General features: G+C 42.7%; 1 protein-coding gene across 1 annotated transcript; it reads right to left on the reverse strand.

Annotated features, from left to right (window-relative positions):
• Positions 1–1,026: 1,026 nt before the first annotated feature.
• LOC111970453 (keratin, type II cytoskeletal 8) lies at positions 1,027–13,029 on the reverse strand. Its single transcript, XM_023997195.2, has 9 exons — positions 12,387–13,029; positions 9,415–9,623; positions 8,655–8,715; positions 8,332–8,427; positions 8,008–8,172; positions 7,238–7,363; positions 6,857–7,077; positions 1,901–1,947; positions 1,027–1,750 (listed from the first exon to the last, which is right to left on the reverse strand). Exons 1-9 carry the CDS (start codon positions 12,957–12,959, stop codon positions 1,476–1,478), a joined length of 1,773 nt encoding a protein of 590 aa, XP_023852963.1. The 5' UTR covers positions 12,960–13,029; the 3' UTR covers positions 1,027–1,475.
• Between the last annotated feature and the right edge of the window lie 698 nt (positions 13,030–13,727).

The following is a 13,727-nucleotide window of genomic DNA, read 5'->3' on the forward strand; positions in this document are numbered from 1 at the left end:
TTCTTCTTATAAAAAACCTGCAAAGCATTGTGCACACTAAGTATCTGCATGGATACATTCTTCTTACTCGTATTATTATCTATTCTGATGCCTAGTCATGTTATGTGCAGTGCCTTCAGAAAGTATTCACAACCCATGACTTTTTCCACATTTTGTTGTGTTACAAAGTGGGATTAAAATGGATTTAATTGTATTTTTTTGTCAACATTTATGAATAATGTACGAAAAATAAAACGCTAATATATCTTCATTATAGGATGCCATCTTTCCAACTTTCCAACAAGTCAGTTTGTCAAATTTCTGCCCTGGCAGAGCTGCCCATGTTAACTGTAAGTGCTGTTATTGTGACATGTAAACGTCTAGGAGCAACAACGGCTCTAGTGTGTCCAAGGGCCCCCCCACCTCGTGGCAAAACATTTTAGTGGCCCCACTCTTGATGGCAGAGAGAAAAATCTATGTTTTAATGTTCATTTACTACAATTATACATATTTTGCCGTGGGGCGGAGAGAACATTTAGCAATTTTATAACAAATGTATTGCAATTCTACTCATTTTGCCATGGGGCAGAGAGATACATCTTTCAGTTTGAAAGAAMATTTCCTACAATTCTACACATTTTGCCATTACTTATGCCATGTTAATATGATATCTGAGTGAGAATGACTAATACTGCGTGCCCGATCGGTATTTGGCCATGATTACTACAAGTATAGCTGGCTAGACTAACTACCAATCCAAAAATGAACATGGCAAATTGTCAGCTAACTGAGGGACTGACATAACAAGAGAAAAACTGTTGATGCACAACCAAATTTCAAAATCACATCTTGTGTACTGTTCTTACTCTAAATAGTGAGTTCCTTTTTTGGGGGGACAAAGTCACCGCTTATGTCGGTTATGCCTGGAGCCGGCCCTGCATGTACACATTTCATACATTTCCCTTTTGGTTGGGTTTGGCATAAGGATAACAGCATCCTCTCATCAAATGACTCAATGGAAGAAATATGTCACACATCACATACACATTGAGAGGTTGTTTGTTCTCCTAGTGCTTTAATGGGTCTCTGAGCAACCAGAGAGAAAAACATCTGCTACAATGACACCTGCTGGTGACTCAGGTGTGGACAGACAAATGAGATGGATAGCATCCATCGACAGTGAACGAGACCACACAAGTAGGCCAAATAGACATAAGGGGTCGACTTTCAGGGGCCGTTCAGGAATACATAACCCTTCATATTTACCACTTTAAACCAGACCATTTGTGGGTAGGAAAATGAACTTACAGTTAGACTGGCTGTGATTCCAATTAGCCTGTTTGATAGGTCACTGTTTGGCAGGCAAATGATGTACTAACCTGGCTAGAAAAGTCAAATGAATGTGAGTGGAAGGCTGAAAAGTAGGTTGTGGAAGCACAAATCTGTCACAGAAAGAATAAACAAATTCCATGGTCGCCTGTGATGACGAAGTCTCCTCATTCATCTCCTCGGGTGACAGTGGAATCCACATCTCTGCTGGTGCCTTTGCTGCCTCCCAGGGTGTTGTTGGAATCCACGTCTCTGCTGGTAGAGACCTGGATACCGTTGGTGGCTCCCAGGATGATACAGCCAGGCAGGTCAAAACTGGGGCCTACATGGCTGTTCGCATGGCCACTGATGTAAGTGCTGCTGCTCTTGTATCCGCCCATTGAGCCCCGGACGTAGCTAGTGGTGCGACTGCTCTCCAGGGGGTAAGAGTTGTAGTTCATTGCTGGAAGTGGAAATTAACATTTCGGGTCATTGAAGTGAACATGGACTCGTGTTATTTATTTATCTCAGTTATTTGACCATTACGATTTACAATCAGTACTCAGAATTAAGTGAAACAGAATAGCTGTGGAGTGTGAGGACATTCACTTACAAGAAGACTGTTTGGAGATGCTGACCGACTTGATTCCAGTCACCAGCCTGGGTAAAGAGGTGGAGAGTAGAGAGAAGGGATCATAGAAGTAGAAGGAATAGAACAGGCTTGGAAGCTCTAACCCTGAAGCTCTAACCCTGAAGCTTTAACCCTGTAGCTATAACCCAGAAGCTATAACCCTGAAGCTCTAACCCTGAAGCTCTAACCCCGAAACTCTAAACCTGAAGCTCTAACCCAGAAGCTCTAACCCAGAAGATCTAACCCTGCAATTTGACAGGTAGTGGTAGACTCATGGATACACCACGTTGTCTTACGTCAGATTGTGTCACTCCTACGCGACGCTCGTCGCTCGACTAATCTTTTATGTAGGATGTTGAACACATAAAAAAATKTAAAAAATGATTTYGAAAATCACTCCGCTCTCGGTGTCTATGACACACTGGCTACTGCGGCAAACCATGCTCCAGCTAGCAGCATAGTGCGAGCTTGTTTATGGTAGATAGTTTGCTAGCTTGTTGATAAAGTTGTAAGTCACCAAAGTTATGGGACTGTTCTCAGAAATCAGCATTTTTCTGATTCTGACAGCTGGCACTGTGCCTCGCTACTTTGTAACATTTGGCCAATGCGATAACGGCACAGAGAGCAATGAGTTGTGCTGTAGAACTCAGCACACTAATCACGGCAGAACTAATCACTCCCTGCCATCCAGGACCTCTATATCAGGCTGTATCAGAGGAAGGCCCAAAATGTTTCAGAAAAACCTCCAAAGACTCCAGCCACCCAAGCCATAGACTTTTCACTCTGCTACCGTCCATCGGCTCTCAGACCAACAGGCTCCGAGACAGCTTCTACCCCCAAGTCATAAGACTGCTAAATAGCCAGACTGCTAAATAGTCAATTAATGCTACCCAAACTATCTGCACTGACTCTATCTTGCGCTGACCCTATGCACACTCACTAGACTATACAGTATATACACACCATATACACACTCATTCACACACACTACATTGACACTCCCACATAAAACCCACACATATTCACATACACTACATACACATAACACACACAAACATACCAACACAACACAAACACACATACTTACACACACACACACTTTTACACTCATCAGTTGCTGTAGCAACTCTGTTCTTTATTTTACTCTTATCGTTATCTATCCTGATGCCTAGTCACTTTACCCTGCCTTCATGTACATATCTAGCTCAAATACCTTGTACCTCTGCACATTTGATCTGGTACTGGTACTCCCTGTATATAGCTCCATTCTTGTGTATTTATTTTATTCCTCTTTTTATTTTATTTATTTTTATTTAACCTTTATTTAACTAGGCAAGTTGTGTTACTATTTTATTTTTAAACTCTGCATTGTTGAGAGGGCTCGGAAGCAAACATTTCACAGTAAGCATTTCAGCGTTGTTAGCATCCCTGCCTTTTGTTTCATATGAATTAATTTTGCAAGCAGACACTAGCTAGCTAACACTAGCTAATTTTCAAATTTCAACAACAAAACACCTTAACTAGGTGTAGAATTGGGTAGTGAAGACTTGCTCATTGAATGATGCTAACTGATGTGGCTCATGCAATTAAACGTATTTTCAGAGAAAGAATACAAGTTAATGAGAAAGAATACAAGTTAATGAAACAGCGCCCCTCTGTCTCACTATTTGTAGCCCATCTATCTGATGCTGTCTTGTCAAAAAGAGTATGACATTGTTCCAGCCCGTAGCATTGAATCACTCTTTGATTGAATGTAAGGGAAGCCAGCGAGCGTTTGGCCTCCCTTGATTAAAAAATATATATTGAATAATAGCCAATGGTCCTAGCGCACAAAAAAAGTGTCAAGGGAAGCCAGTTTGACTTTGGCTTCAAAGCCAAACATCATTGACAGAATTTTTTTTTATTATTGCATCATCTTGTTGTGTCCTTGTCATCCGGTGGCTAGTTAAAATCGTCTCTTTCCTAAATTAGCTATAGATGGAGATAGGGATTTGGACTTGTGGTTTTACTTAAATTCTCTGCACTGGCAAGTTATTATAAAGGCGATTCTGATCCAACCATAAATTAATACATTGTGCCTCTGGCCTGAGAGGATGGAAGTTCAACATGTAGATATATGTAGTATGTTAATGTTTACTAGCTGGCCTGGTGCATCGTTGCCCATGAATGGAAGTTATGCTAGCCAGCAAGCATCTTAGCCAGGTAGCCTAGGACAACAAAAACTAAAGGTGTATACAGTATGACAGAATCAGAGACCGTTTAGGCAAGATGAGAGAACAGAATGGCATTGGTGTTTCTCTACAAAATGTTTTTCTATTTGCACACACACACACAGAGAGAGAGAGAGAGAAATCAGTAGCATGGACAGCCACATCATGTTTAGCTTACGTTGGAATAAATCATTTGGGGTATCTTTTAGATGTCACTGTATTTGACTAAGCATAAGGGATTACAGTGGCTTGCGAAAGTATTCACCCCTCTTGGCATTTTTCCTATTTTGTTGCCTTACAACCTGTAATTAAAATTAATTTTTGGGGGGTTTGTATCATTTGATTTATACAACATACCTACCACTTTGAAGATGCAAAATATTTTTTATTGTGAAACAAAAAAGACATAAGACAAAAAAACTGAAAACTTCAGTGTGCATAACTATTCACCCCCAAAGTCAATACTTTGTAGAGACACCTTTTGCAGCAATTACAGCTGCAAGTCTCTTGGGGTATGTCTCTATAAGCTTGGCACATCTAGCCACTGGGATTTTTGCCCATTCTTCAAGGCAAAACTGCTCCAGCTCCTTCAAGTTGGATGGGTTCCACTGGTGTACAGCAATCTTTAAGTCATACCACAGATTCTCAATTGGATTGAGGTTTGGGCTTTGACGAGGCCATTCCAAGGCATTTCAATGTTTCCCCTTAAACCACTCAAGTGTTCCTTTGGCAGTGTGCTTAGGGTCATTGTCCTGCTGGAAAGTGAACCTCCGTCCTAGTCTCAAATCTCTGGAAGACTGAAACAGGTTTCCATCAGGAATTTCCCTATATTTAGCACTATCCATCATTCCTTCAATTCTGACCAGTTTCCCAGTCCTTACCGATGAAAACATCCCCACAGCATGATGCTGCGTGGTGGCACATGCTTCACTGTGGGGATGGTATTCTCAATGTGATGAGAGGTGTTGGGTTTGCGCCAGACAGTGTTTTCCTTGATGGCCAAAAAGCTCAATTTTAGTCTCATCTGACCAGAGTACCTTCTTCCATATGTTTGGGGAGTCTCCCACATGCCTTTTGGCGAACACCAAACATGCTTGTTTATTTTTTTCTTTAAGCAATGTCTTTTTTCTGGCCACTCTTCCATAAAGCCCAGCTCTGTGGAGTGTACGGCTTAAAGTGGTCCTATGGACAGATACTCCAATCTCCACTGTGGAGCTTTGCAGCTCCTTCAGAGTTATATTTGGTCTCTTTGTTGCCTCTCTGATTAATGCCCTCCTTGCCTGGTCTGTGAGGTTTGTTGTAGTGCCATATTCTTTCAATGTTTTAATAATGGATTTTGGGTGGGATGTTCAAAGTTTCTGATATTTTTTTATAAACCAACAGTGATCTGTACTTCTCCACAACTTTGTCCCTGACCTGTTTGGAGAGCTCCTTGGTCTTCATGGTGCCGCTTGCTTGCTGGTGCCCCTTGCTTAGTGGTGTTGCAGACTCTGGGGCCTTTCAGAACAGATCATGTGACAGATCATGTGACACTTAGATTGCACACAGGTGGACTTTATTTAACTAATGATGTGACTTCTGAAGGTAATTGGTTGCACCAGATCTTATTTAGGGGCTTCAAAGCAAAGTGGGTGAATACATATGCACACACCACTTTTCAGATTGGTATTTTTTCCAATTTTTTTAAGAACTTGTTTTTTTCATTTCACTTCACCAATTTGGACTATTTTGTGTATGTCCATTACATGAAATCCAAATAAAAATCTATTTAAATTACAGGTTGTAATGCAAACAAATGGGAAAAACACCAAGGGGGATGAATACTTTTGCAAGGCACTGTATATGATGTTGAAATGTTGAAGTTGAAATGGTGCTGGAATAGTGGAGGCAGCGCATGTTTTCTTTATGACTTGCGGTATCTCTCTTTGGTTCTAAATCAATAGTTGTTTAGTAGTCCGAAAATGTCGGAAACATTACCTTGCTTGACCATGCTATAGGTCATGTAACTAACTGTTTGTTACTCTCACACCAGCCTTCGCTTTGTCTCCCCCTCCTGTCCAGCTCATGCAATATGTTTTGTGGACTTCACCAGACAGATCTTGCTCTCCGGTTTTGAAATGAAACAAATGTGTGGTTTAATTTATTCTGCCACTGTCTTCTTATTGTCTCGGCTTTAGGCCTATATATCACCGTTGCAAGGCATATGAACTAACAGGTTATAGAGCAAACGACGCAATTATCACAACACATAGGTTTTAATATAGTTTTTTTCCCTGGCTTGGAATCCCCAGTGATTTTACTCATGCACCGCTACTGTGTATTTTTTGTAATGTCAGTTGAGTTGACTCAACAAATCACAGCACGTATTGAAGGGTAAACTTCTTGCTTTTACTTCCTGGCCTGGGTACACTCAAAATTGCTGCCAGTCCACCCATTATGCCATCATTGACATCATTGACTTGAATGGGGATGCCCATTCTATTCATTCCTTTCTGTAGGGATATGATCAGTGAGCAAATTAACTCGTTGGTCATTATCAAATTCTCCTAATGCTAGTCAGGTCATTCAACACCATGTTTTAATGCTCTCATGTGTGAATGCTATCCTCCTTACTTCCTGTGACTACTCACTAATATAAAATAACGTTACATGAAAGCCTAACTCAGATCAGATCTGAGGGAAAGAGGGAAGGCAGCCAGTTCATTTGGGCAGGGCTCACGGCTCCTACCTGCTCTCCTCTCCCTCCAGCAGCTTCCTGTAAGTGGCGATCTCAATGTCCAAGGCCAGCTTGACATTCATCAGCTCCTGGTACTGGCGGACTTGCATGGTCATGTCCTGTTTGGCTCTCTGCAGAGCCACCTCGAGATYGTTGATGCGAAGCCTGGCGTCCTTCACCGCCAGCTCACCGTGCTCCTCTGCCTTAGCAATCTGGTTCTCCAGGTGGGTGCGCTATTGTCAGATAAATCATATTTTTAGTTGTGTTCCTATTTGTAAATGTTGTTGTTCTTACCGCTGAATAGGAGTGACAGTCTATCCACGCTAGGGGTGTTAGATAAAATGGCACTTCTGTTACATATTGACTGAGAGGCATGCAGTATGARACACTCACCTGACCCTTCATCATGTCAATTTCAGACTGATATCTCATGATTTTACGGTTCATATCTGCAATCTCTGCCTTAGTGTTTTTCAGGTCGTCCCCATACTTTCTGGCTGACAACTGCATCTGTTCATACTGTTACAGAGACAACACATAGAGACATAACAAAACAGTGAAGTCCATGTAATTTAGCTAGCAGATACCTGAGATGGTAGAAATAGCCTTTGTTACCACAATTGCTATGGTAATCGAGAGAGGTTTCACAATGTATAGTTACAATGAAGTAGTGGAGGTGAGCTAGTCATGACCTCACACAGTGACATTATCCTCCCTCAGAGATCCTCCCTGGGGTAACTGTCACCCCAAACTATAGAACTTGAGATTTTATGGTTCTAGTGGTTGCCTTAAAGCAAAATGCTCTGGTTCTGGTTCTGTTCTAGTGTCCACATTAGGATACCACTTAGGCATTCGACATCATAGGATRCTGGTGGGAGGAACTATAGGAGGACGGGCTCATTGCAATGCTGGAATGGATATAATGGAACGGAGTCAAATATGTGGTTTCCATATGTTTGATGTGTTTGATACAGTTTCAATTATTCCATTCCAGCCATTACAATGAGCCCATCCCCCTATAACTCCTCCCACCAGCATCCTCTAATGGATTTCCATTCTCAGTGATATGCAAGTATGGACATAGGAGCACAGCCAATATTGAATCTCGGAAGGTTTACGAAGGCATGAGGTGTTCTGCGGGCCTCACGGGGGAAAGGGCTTACTTTCTGTGTGTACCAGGTCTCGGCCTCAGCTCTGCTGCTGTTGGCGATGTCCTCGTACTGGGCGCGCACTTCAGCGACAATGGAGTCCATGTCCAGGTTACGGCTGTTGTCCATCTCTACCACCACATAGGTGTCCTTGATCTGGCCCTGCAGCTCACGCAGCTCCTGAAGAACCAAGAGAGGATGAAGAGAAACCTTTAGATTTCATCCGGCATCTACTCTTCACTCAATTGATTCCAAATCCGATGGAATCTACAGCATAGGCTAATCCTTCAAATGTTTTCTGTCGGTCTCTCCCATTGCAGTATGGACATGATACATTACCATATCATAGATACTCCTGAGGAACTCAATCTCATCAGTGAGACAGTCCAGCTTGGCCTCCAGCTCCATCTTGGTCATGTATGCAGAATCTGTATCCTGAGAAAGCAGGACATATCTAGTTTCATGTAGGGCGGCAGGTTGGACCAGTAACCGAGCAAGGCACTTAATCCTAACTGCTCCTGCAAGTCGCTCAGGATAAGAGAGCCTATTAAAATGTAAATGTGCTTTTCTACTTCAGCCAATTTGTTGATGTTGTGGTAAAGCAACAATGCACTGCAAGTTATGCATGTAGGGGGGCTTCTAGAATGATTCAGTCTACTGACCTTCTTCAGGAGAACAAAACTGTTTTCAGACTCGTTACGCTTGTTGATCTCATCCTCATACCTGAGAGTGGAGAATAGAGCAAGCCTTTTAATCAAACAAGAAACATTTCTGACAAGCTTAAAATCAAATGATGTTTAGGATTAAAGATTTGAATGTATTCAATCAAAAATAAAGCTTCTTGATATCATGATACTGTATTTGAGACCCAGATTTGGAAAGTAGTTCCACTTTCCCAAATTAGCATGCAAATGCTAATGATAATGCTTATATCCTGCCTGTTTTCAACTCTCTAGAGACAGCAGGAGCGGTAGAGATACTCTGAATGATCGGCTATGAAAAGTCAACTGACATTTACTCCTGAGGTGCTGACCTGTTGCACCCTCGACAACCACTGTGATTATTATTATTTGACCCTGCTGGTCATCTATGAACATTTGAACATCTTGGCCATGTTCTGTTATAATCTCCACCCGGCACAGCCAGAAGAGGACTGGCCACCCCTCATAGCCTAGTTCCTCTCTAGGTTTCTTCCTAGGTTCCGGCCTTTCTAGGGAGTTTTTCCTAGCCACCGTGCTTCTACACCTGCATTGCTTGCTGTTTGTGGTTTTAGGCTGGGTTTCTGTACAGCACTTTGTGACATCAGCTGATGTAAGAAGGGCTTTATAAATACATTTGATTTGATTTGATTAATGATAATGACCTTTTCAGGGCAAATGAACCCTCCTAGTCAAAAATCTATAATATGAAGAAAGTACTCACTTGGTTTTGAAGTTCTCAACCAGACCCTGCATGTTCTTCAGCTCCCCCTCCAGCTTCATCTTCTCGTTGCCCAGGCCGTCCAGCTGTCTGCGCAGGTTGGAGATGTAGGCCTCGAACATGGCGTCAATGTTGGAGCGGGTGGTGGTCTGGTCCTGCAGGAGGCTCCACTTGGTCTCCAGCATCTTGTTCTGCTGCTCCAAGAAACGCACCTGCAGGGACAAAAGGAAATGGTCAGTCCATTGACTGAAACTTGTGAATAAGTGAAAGGAAGGAAGGAAGGAAGGAAGGAAGGAAGGAAGGAAGGAAGGAAGGAAGGAAAGGAGGAAGGAAGGAAGGAAGAAGGAAGGAAGGAAGGAAGAAGAAAAAGAAGGAAGGAAGAAAGGAAGGAAGGAAGGGTGATGTGCATCACTAAGGTGTGGAGAGGGGTAGAATGCCACACATAGATAAAGTTAACCTGGTGGTAAACAAACCGATTTATGGCTTAAACCTGTATATATCTTGCCTTCTATTGTTTTCTTTAGAAATAATGGGCCCCATTAAGGTAGGTAAAACAATAAGGGATGGTTGAAGCATGTAATCATTGTAGAGAGAATTGACAGTGATAAGCCCTGTGCATGATGGGCTGATATACTGACAGTGAACATGACATTTCCTGTTTGAGTGTGTAGGCCTATGGGACAATGGCACATTGAGCAAGAGAGGATCCTGTGACAAAGGGATTCTGCCCAACAACAAATCCCTATTTGCCTACAACTTCTACTGAGAAGAAAGATTCTGTGGACTTAAGAGTCAGTAACTGGTGTCCAGAAGGGTTTTCCGAACAACAAACCCTGTATTCATACAACCAACCTCGTCTTGTTGGTCTCTCTCTGGCCCTATTTCTGTCTCCCACCATGTCTCCCTTTTTTAGTAAGAGGGAGTTTGGTGATCCCAATTTATTCTGTTAATAACCAAGTTTTAGTTCTATATGCTTGCCTAAATAGTATGACAAGATAAGTCAAAATGTACAGTATAATCTATTTCCATAAGTTGTTGTACACAATGTACAGTGGGGCAAAAAAATATTAGTCAGCCACCAATTGTGGCAAAGTTCTCCCACTTAAAAAGATGAGAGAGGCCTGTAATTTTCATCATAGGTACACTTCAACTATGACAGACAAAATGAGAAAAAGAAATCCAGAAAAATCACATTGTAGGATTTTAATGAAATTTATTTGCAAATTATGGTGGAAAATAAGTATTGGTCAATAACAAAAGTTTTATCTCAATACTTTGTTATATACCCTTTGTTGGCAATGACAGAGGTCAAATGTTTTCTGTAAGTCTTCACAAGGTTTTTCACACACTGTTGCTGGTATTTTTGCCCATTCCTCCATGCAGATCTCCTCTAGAGCAGTGATGTTGTGGGGCTGTTGCTGGGCAACACGACTTTCAACTCCCTCCAAAGATTTTCTATGGGTTGAGATCTGGAGACTGGCTAGGCCACTCCAGGACCTTGAAATGCTTCTTACGAAGCCCACTCCTTCGTTGCCGGGCGGTGTGTTTGGGATCATTGTCATGCTGAAAGACCCAGCCACGTTTCATCTTCAATGCCCTTGCTGATGGAAGGAGGTTTTCACTCAAAATCTCACGATACATGGCCCCATTCTCTATTCTTTCTATTACATGGATCAGTCGTCCTGGTCCCTTTGCAGAAAAAACAGCCCCCAAAGCATGATGTTCCACCCCCATGCTTCACAGTAGGTATGGTGTTCTTGGATGCAACTCAGCATTCTTTGTCTCCCAAACACGCGAGTGAGGTATACCCAAAATGTTATATTTTGGTTTCATCTGACCATATGACATTCTCCCAATCTTCTTCTGGATCATCCAAAGCTCTCTAGCCAAACTTCAGACGGGCCTGGACATGTACTGGCTTAAGCAGGGGGACACGTCTGGCACTGCAGGATTGTGTCCCTGGCGGCGTAGTGGGTTACTGATGGTAGCTTTGTTATTTGGTCCCAGCTCTCTGCAGGTCATTCACTAGGTCCCCCCGTGTGGTTCAGGATTTTTGTCTCACCGTTTCTTGTGATCATTTTGACCCCCACGGGGTGAGATCTTGCGTGGAGCCCCAGATCGAAGGGAGATTGTCAGTGGTCTTGTTATGTCTTCCATTTCCAATAATTGCTCCCACAGTTGATTCTTCTCAAACCAAAGCTGTCTTACCTATTGCAGATCATCTCCTCCAGCCAGCCTGTGCAGGTCTACAATTTTGTTTTCTCTGGTGTCCTTAGCAGCTCTTTGGTCTTGGCCAGAGTGGAGTTTGGAGTGGACTGTTTGAGGTTGTGGACAGGTGTCTTTTATACTGATAACAAGTTCAAACAGGTGCCATTAATACAGGTAATGAGTGGAGGACAGAGGATCCTCTTAAATAAGAAGTTACAGGTCTGTGAGAGCCAGAAATCTTGCTTGTTTGTAGGTGACCAAATACTTATTTTCCACCATAATTTGCAAATAAATTCATTAAAAATCCTACAATGTGATTTTCTGGATTTCTTTTCTTCTCATTTTGTCTGTCATAGTTGAAGTGTACCTATGATGAAAATTACAGGCCTCTCTCATCTTTTTAAGYGGGAGAACTTGCACAATTGGTGGCTGACTAAATACTTTTTTGCCCCACTGTACGTTCAGTTTTGTACACAATGTTTTGTACACAATGTACATTCAGTTATGATTGACCAAAGCAGGGAGCTTATTCAATGAAGGTAAAGGGAATGGTTATAGGTAACATTGAAAATCTGAAACAGATGACTGAAATCACCCTTCAAAGGCCAAGTTAATACAAACCAGTGGTGGACATTGCACTTTTGGGAACACTCCATTGGCCCCATTGTACCAGACGAGCTAAATCAAGCTCAGCTCAAGTGTATGAAAGTATTTGGCATGCACTATGCATTTGACCCTGTTGTGATAGGAACACATGAGGAACTGACCTTATCGATGAAGGAGGCAAAGCGGTTGTTGAGSGTCTTGATCTGCTCCTTCTCCTGGGTGCGGACAACCTGGATGTTGGGGTCGATCGCCAGGTTCAGTGGTGCCAGCAGGCTCTGGTTGACCTGAACAGCTGTGATTTGAGGGGGTCCCGTACAGGTCATCTTCCCACCTCCCATACCACCACCCATACCCATAGCACCGCCAACACCCATAGCACCGCCAACACCCATTCCACCGCCAACACCCATAGCACCGCCAACACCCATACCACCGCCAACACCCATACCACCGCCAACACCCATACCACCCTCAACACCCATGCCCGCATACCCAAACTCCATCACACCCCGTCTTTGCACGGACCCCCCAGCCACAACTACCCTATAACCACCTGCTGCAACGCCCCCGGCGCTGCTGCCAACGCCCCCGTAGGAGCTGCGGACGCTGTAGCTCTGTCTGGCACCACCATACCCACCGGAGTAGGAGCTGCTGCTGAAGTTCTGAGGGGAGCCCATGCCTGCAGAGGAGGGCCTCACAGAGTAGCTGGTGCTCTTCACAGCTCTGGTGGACATGACGACTTACGTTTTAGCCAGTGTTACAGGAGGTGGTCTGTGGAGACTGAGAGACTCACTGTAGATGGAGCTCACTGTTCCCTGGCCCTCTTTTTATCTGGAAAGGGGAGGGTCCAATTGGAGTTATGATTGGCTAGCATTCATTGGGGATGAGCACAGAATAGAGGAATTCTGTAGGAAAATAATAGTCATGTTACATATTTACAGCACACAGATTGAATTTGAGAGAGTACAAAACTTACATAACAGGGATTGCCCGTCTCATTGAAGCTTTAGATGGACTTGTAGCTGTTTTTCCTTGTTTGCAGCATAAGGTACTATCATAATGCTATTCTGACTATTCTTATGATGATTTATTTATGTTAAAGTGTCAATGCAGTTGACCAGTGCAGAATGCATTATATCAGGGTTGGGGAGTATCTGATTACAAAACAACTGCAACTGTAATCAGTTACGTTACCTGCAAACATATTGTAATTCGATAACAGAGTACTTCTTGTATTACTCTAAAATTCAGAAATTATGTTGGAAAAAAAAAACGAATTATGACACCTTTCTGTTTTGTCAATGACATTCAATTCAGCCTTGAAAAAAGGTGCAAGTTATGTTTGTTTCACCTGAGCGAGTCTGACCACAAGTCAGAGACCACTATGATGACACACCAAATGCGTTTGATGGATCATTTTTGTCTTCTTCTAATGCCTCTGAAAGGGAAAGTAATCCGATTACATTACTGAGTTTGGGTAATCAGTTACATTTCTGATTACA

The sequence above is a fragment of the Salvelinus sp. IW2-2015 genome, linkage group LG11 (genome assembly GCF_002910315.2).
Source record: "Salvelinus sp. IW2-2015 linkage group LG11, ASM291031v2, whole genome shotgun sequence".
Classification (NCBI taxonomy): Eukaryota; Metazoa; Chordata; class Actinopteri; order Salmoniformes; family Salmonidae; genus Salvelinus; species Salvelinus sp. IW2-2015.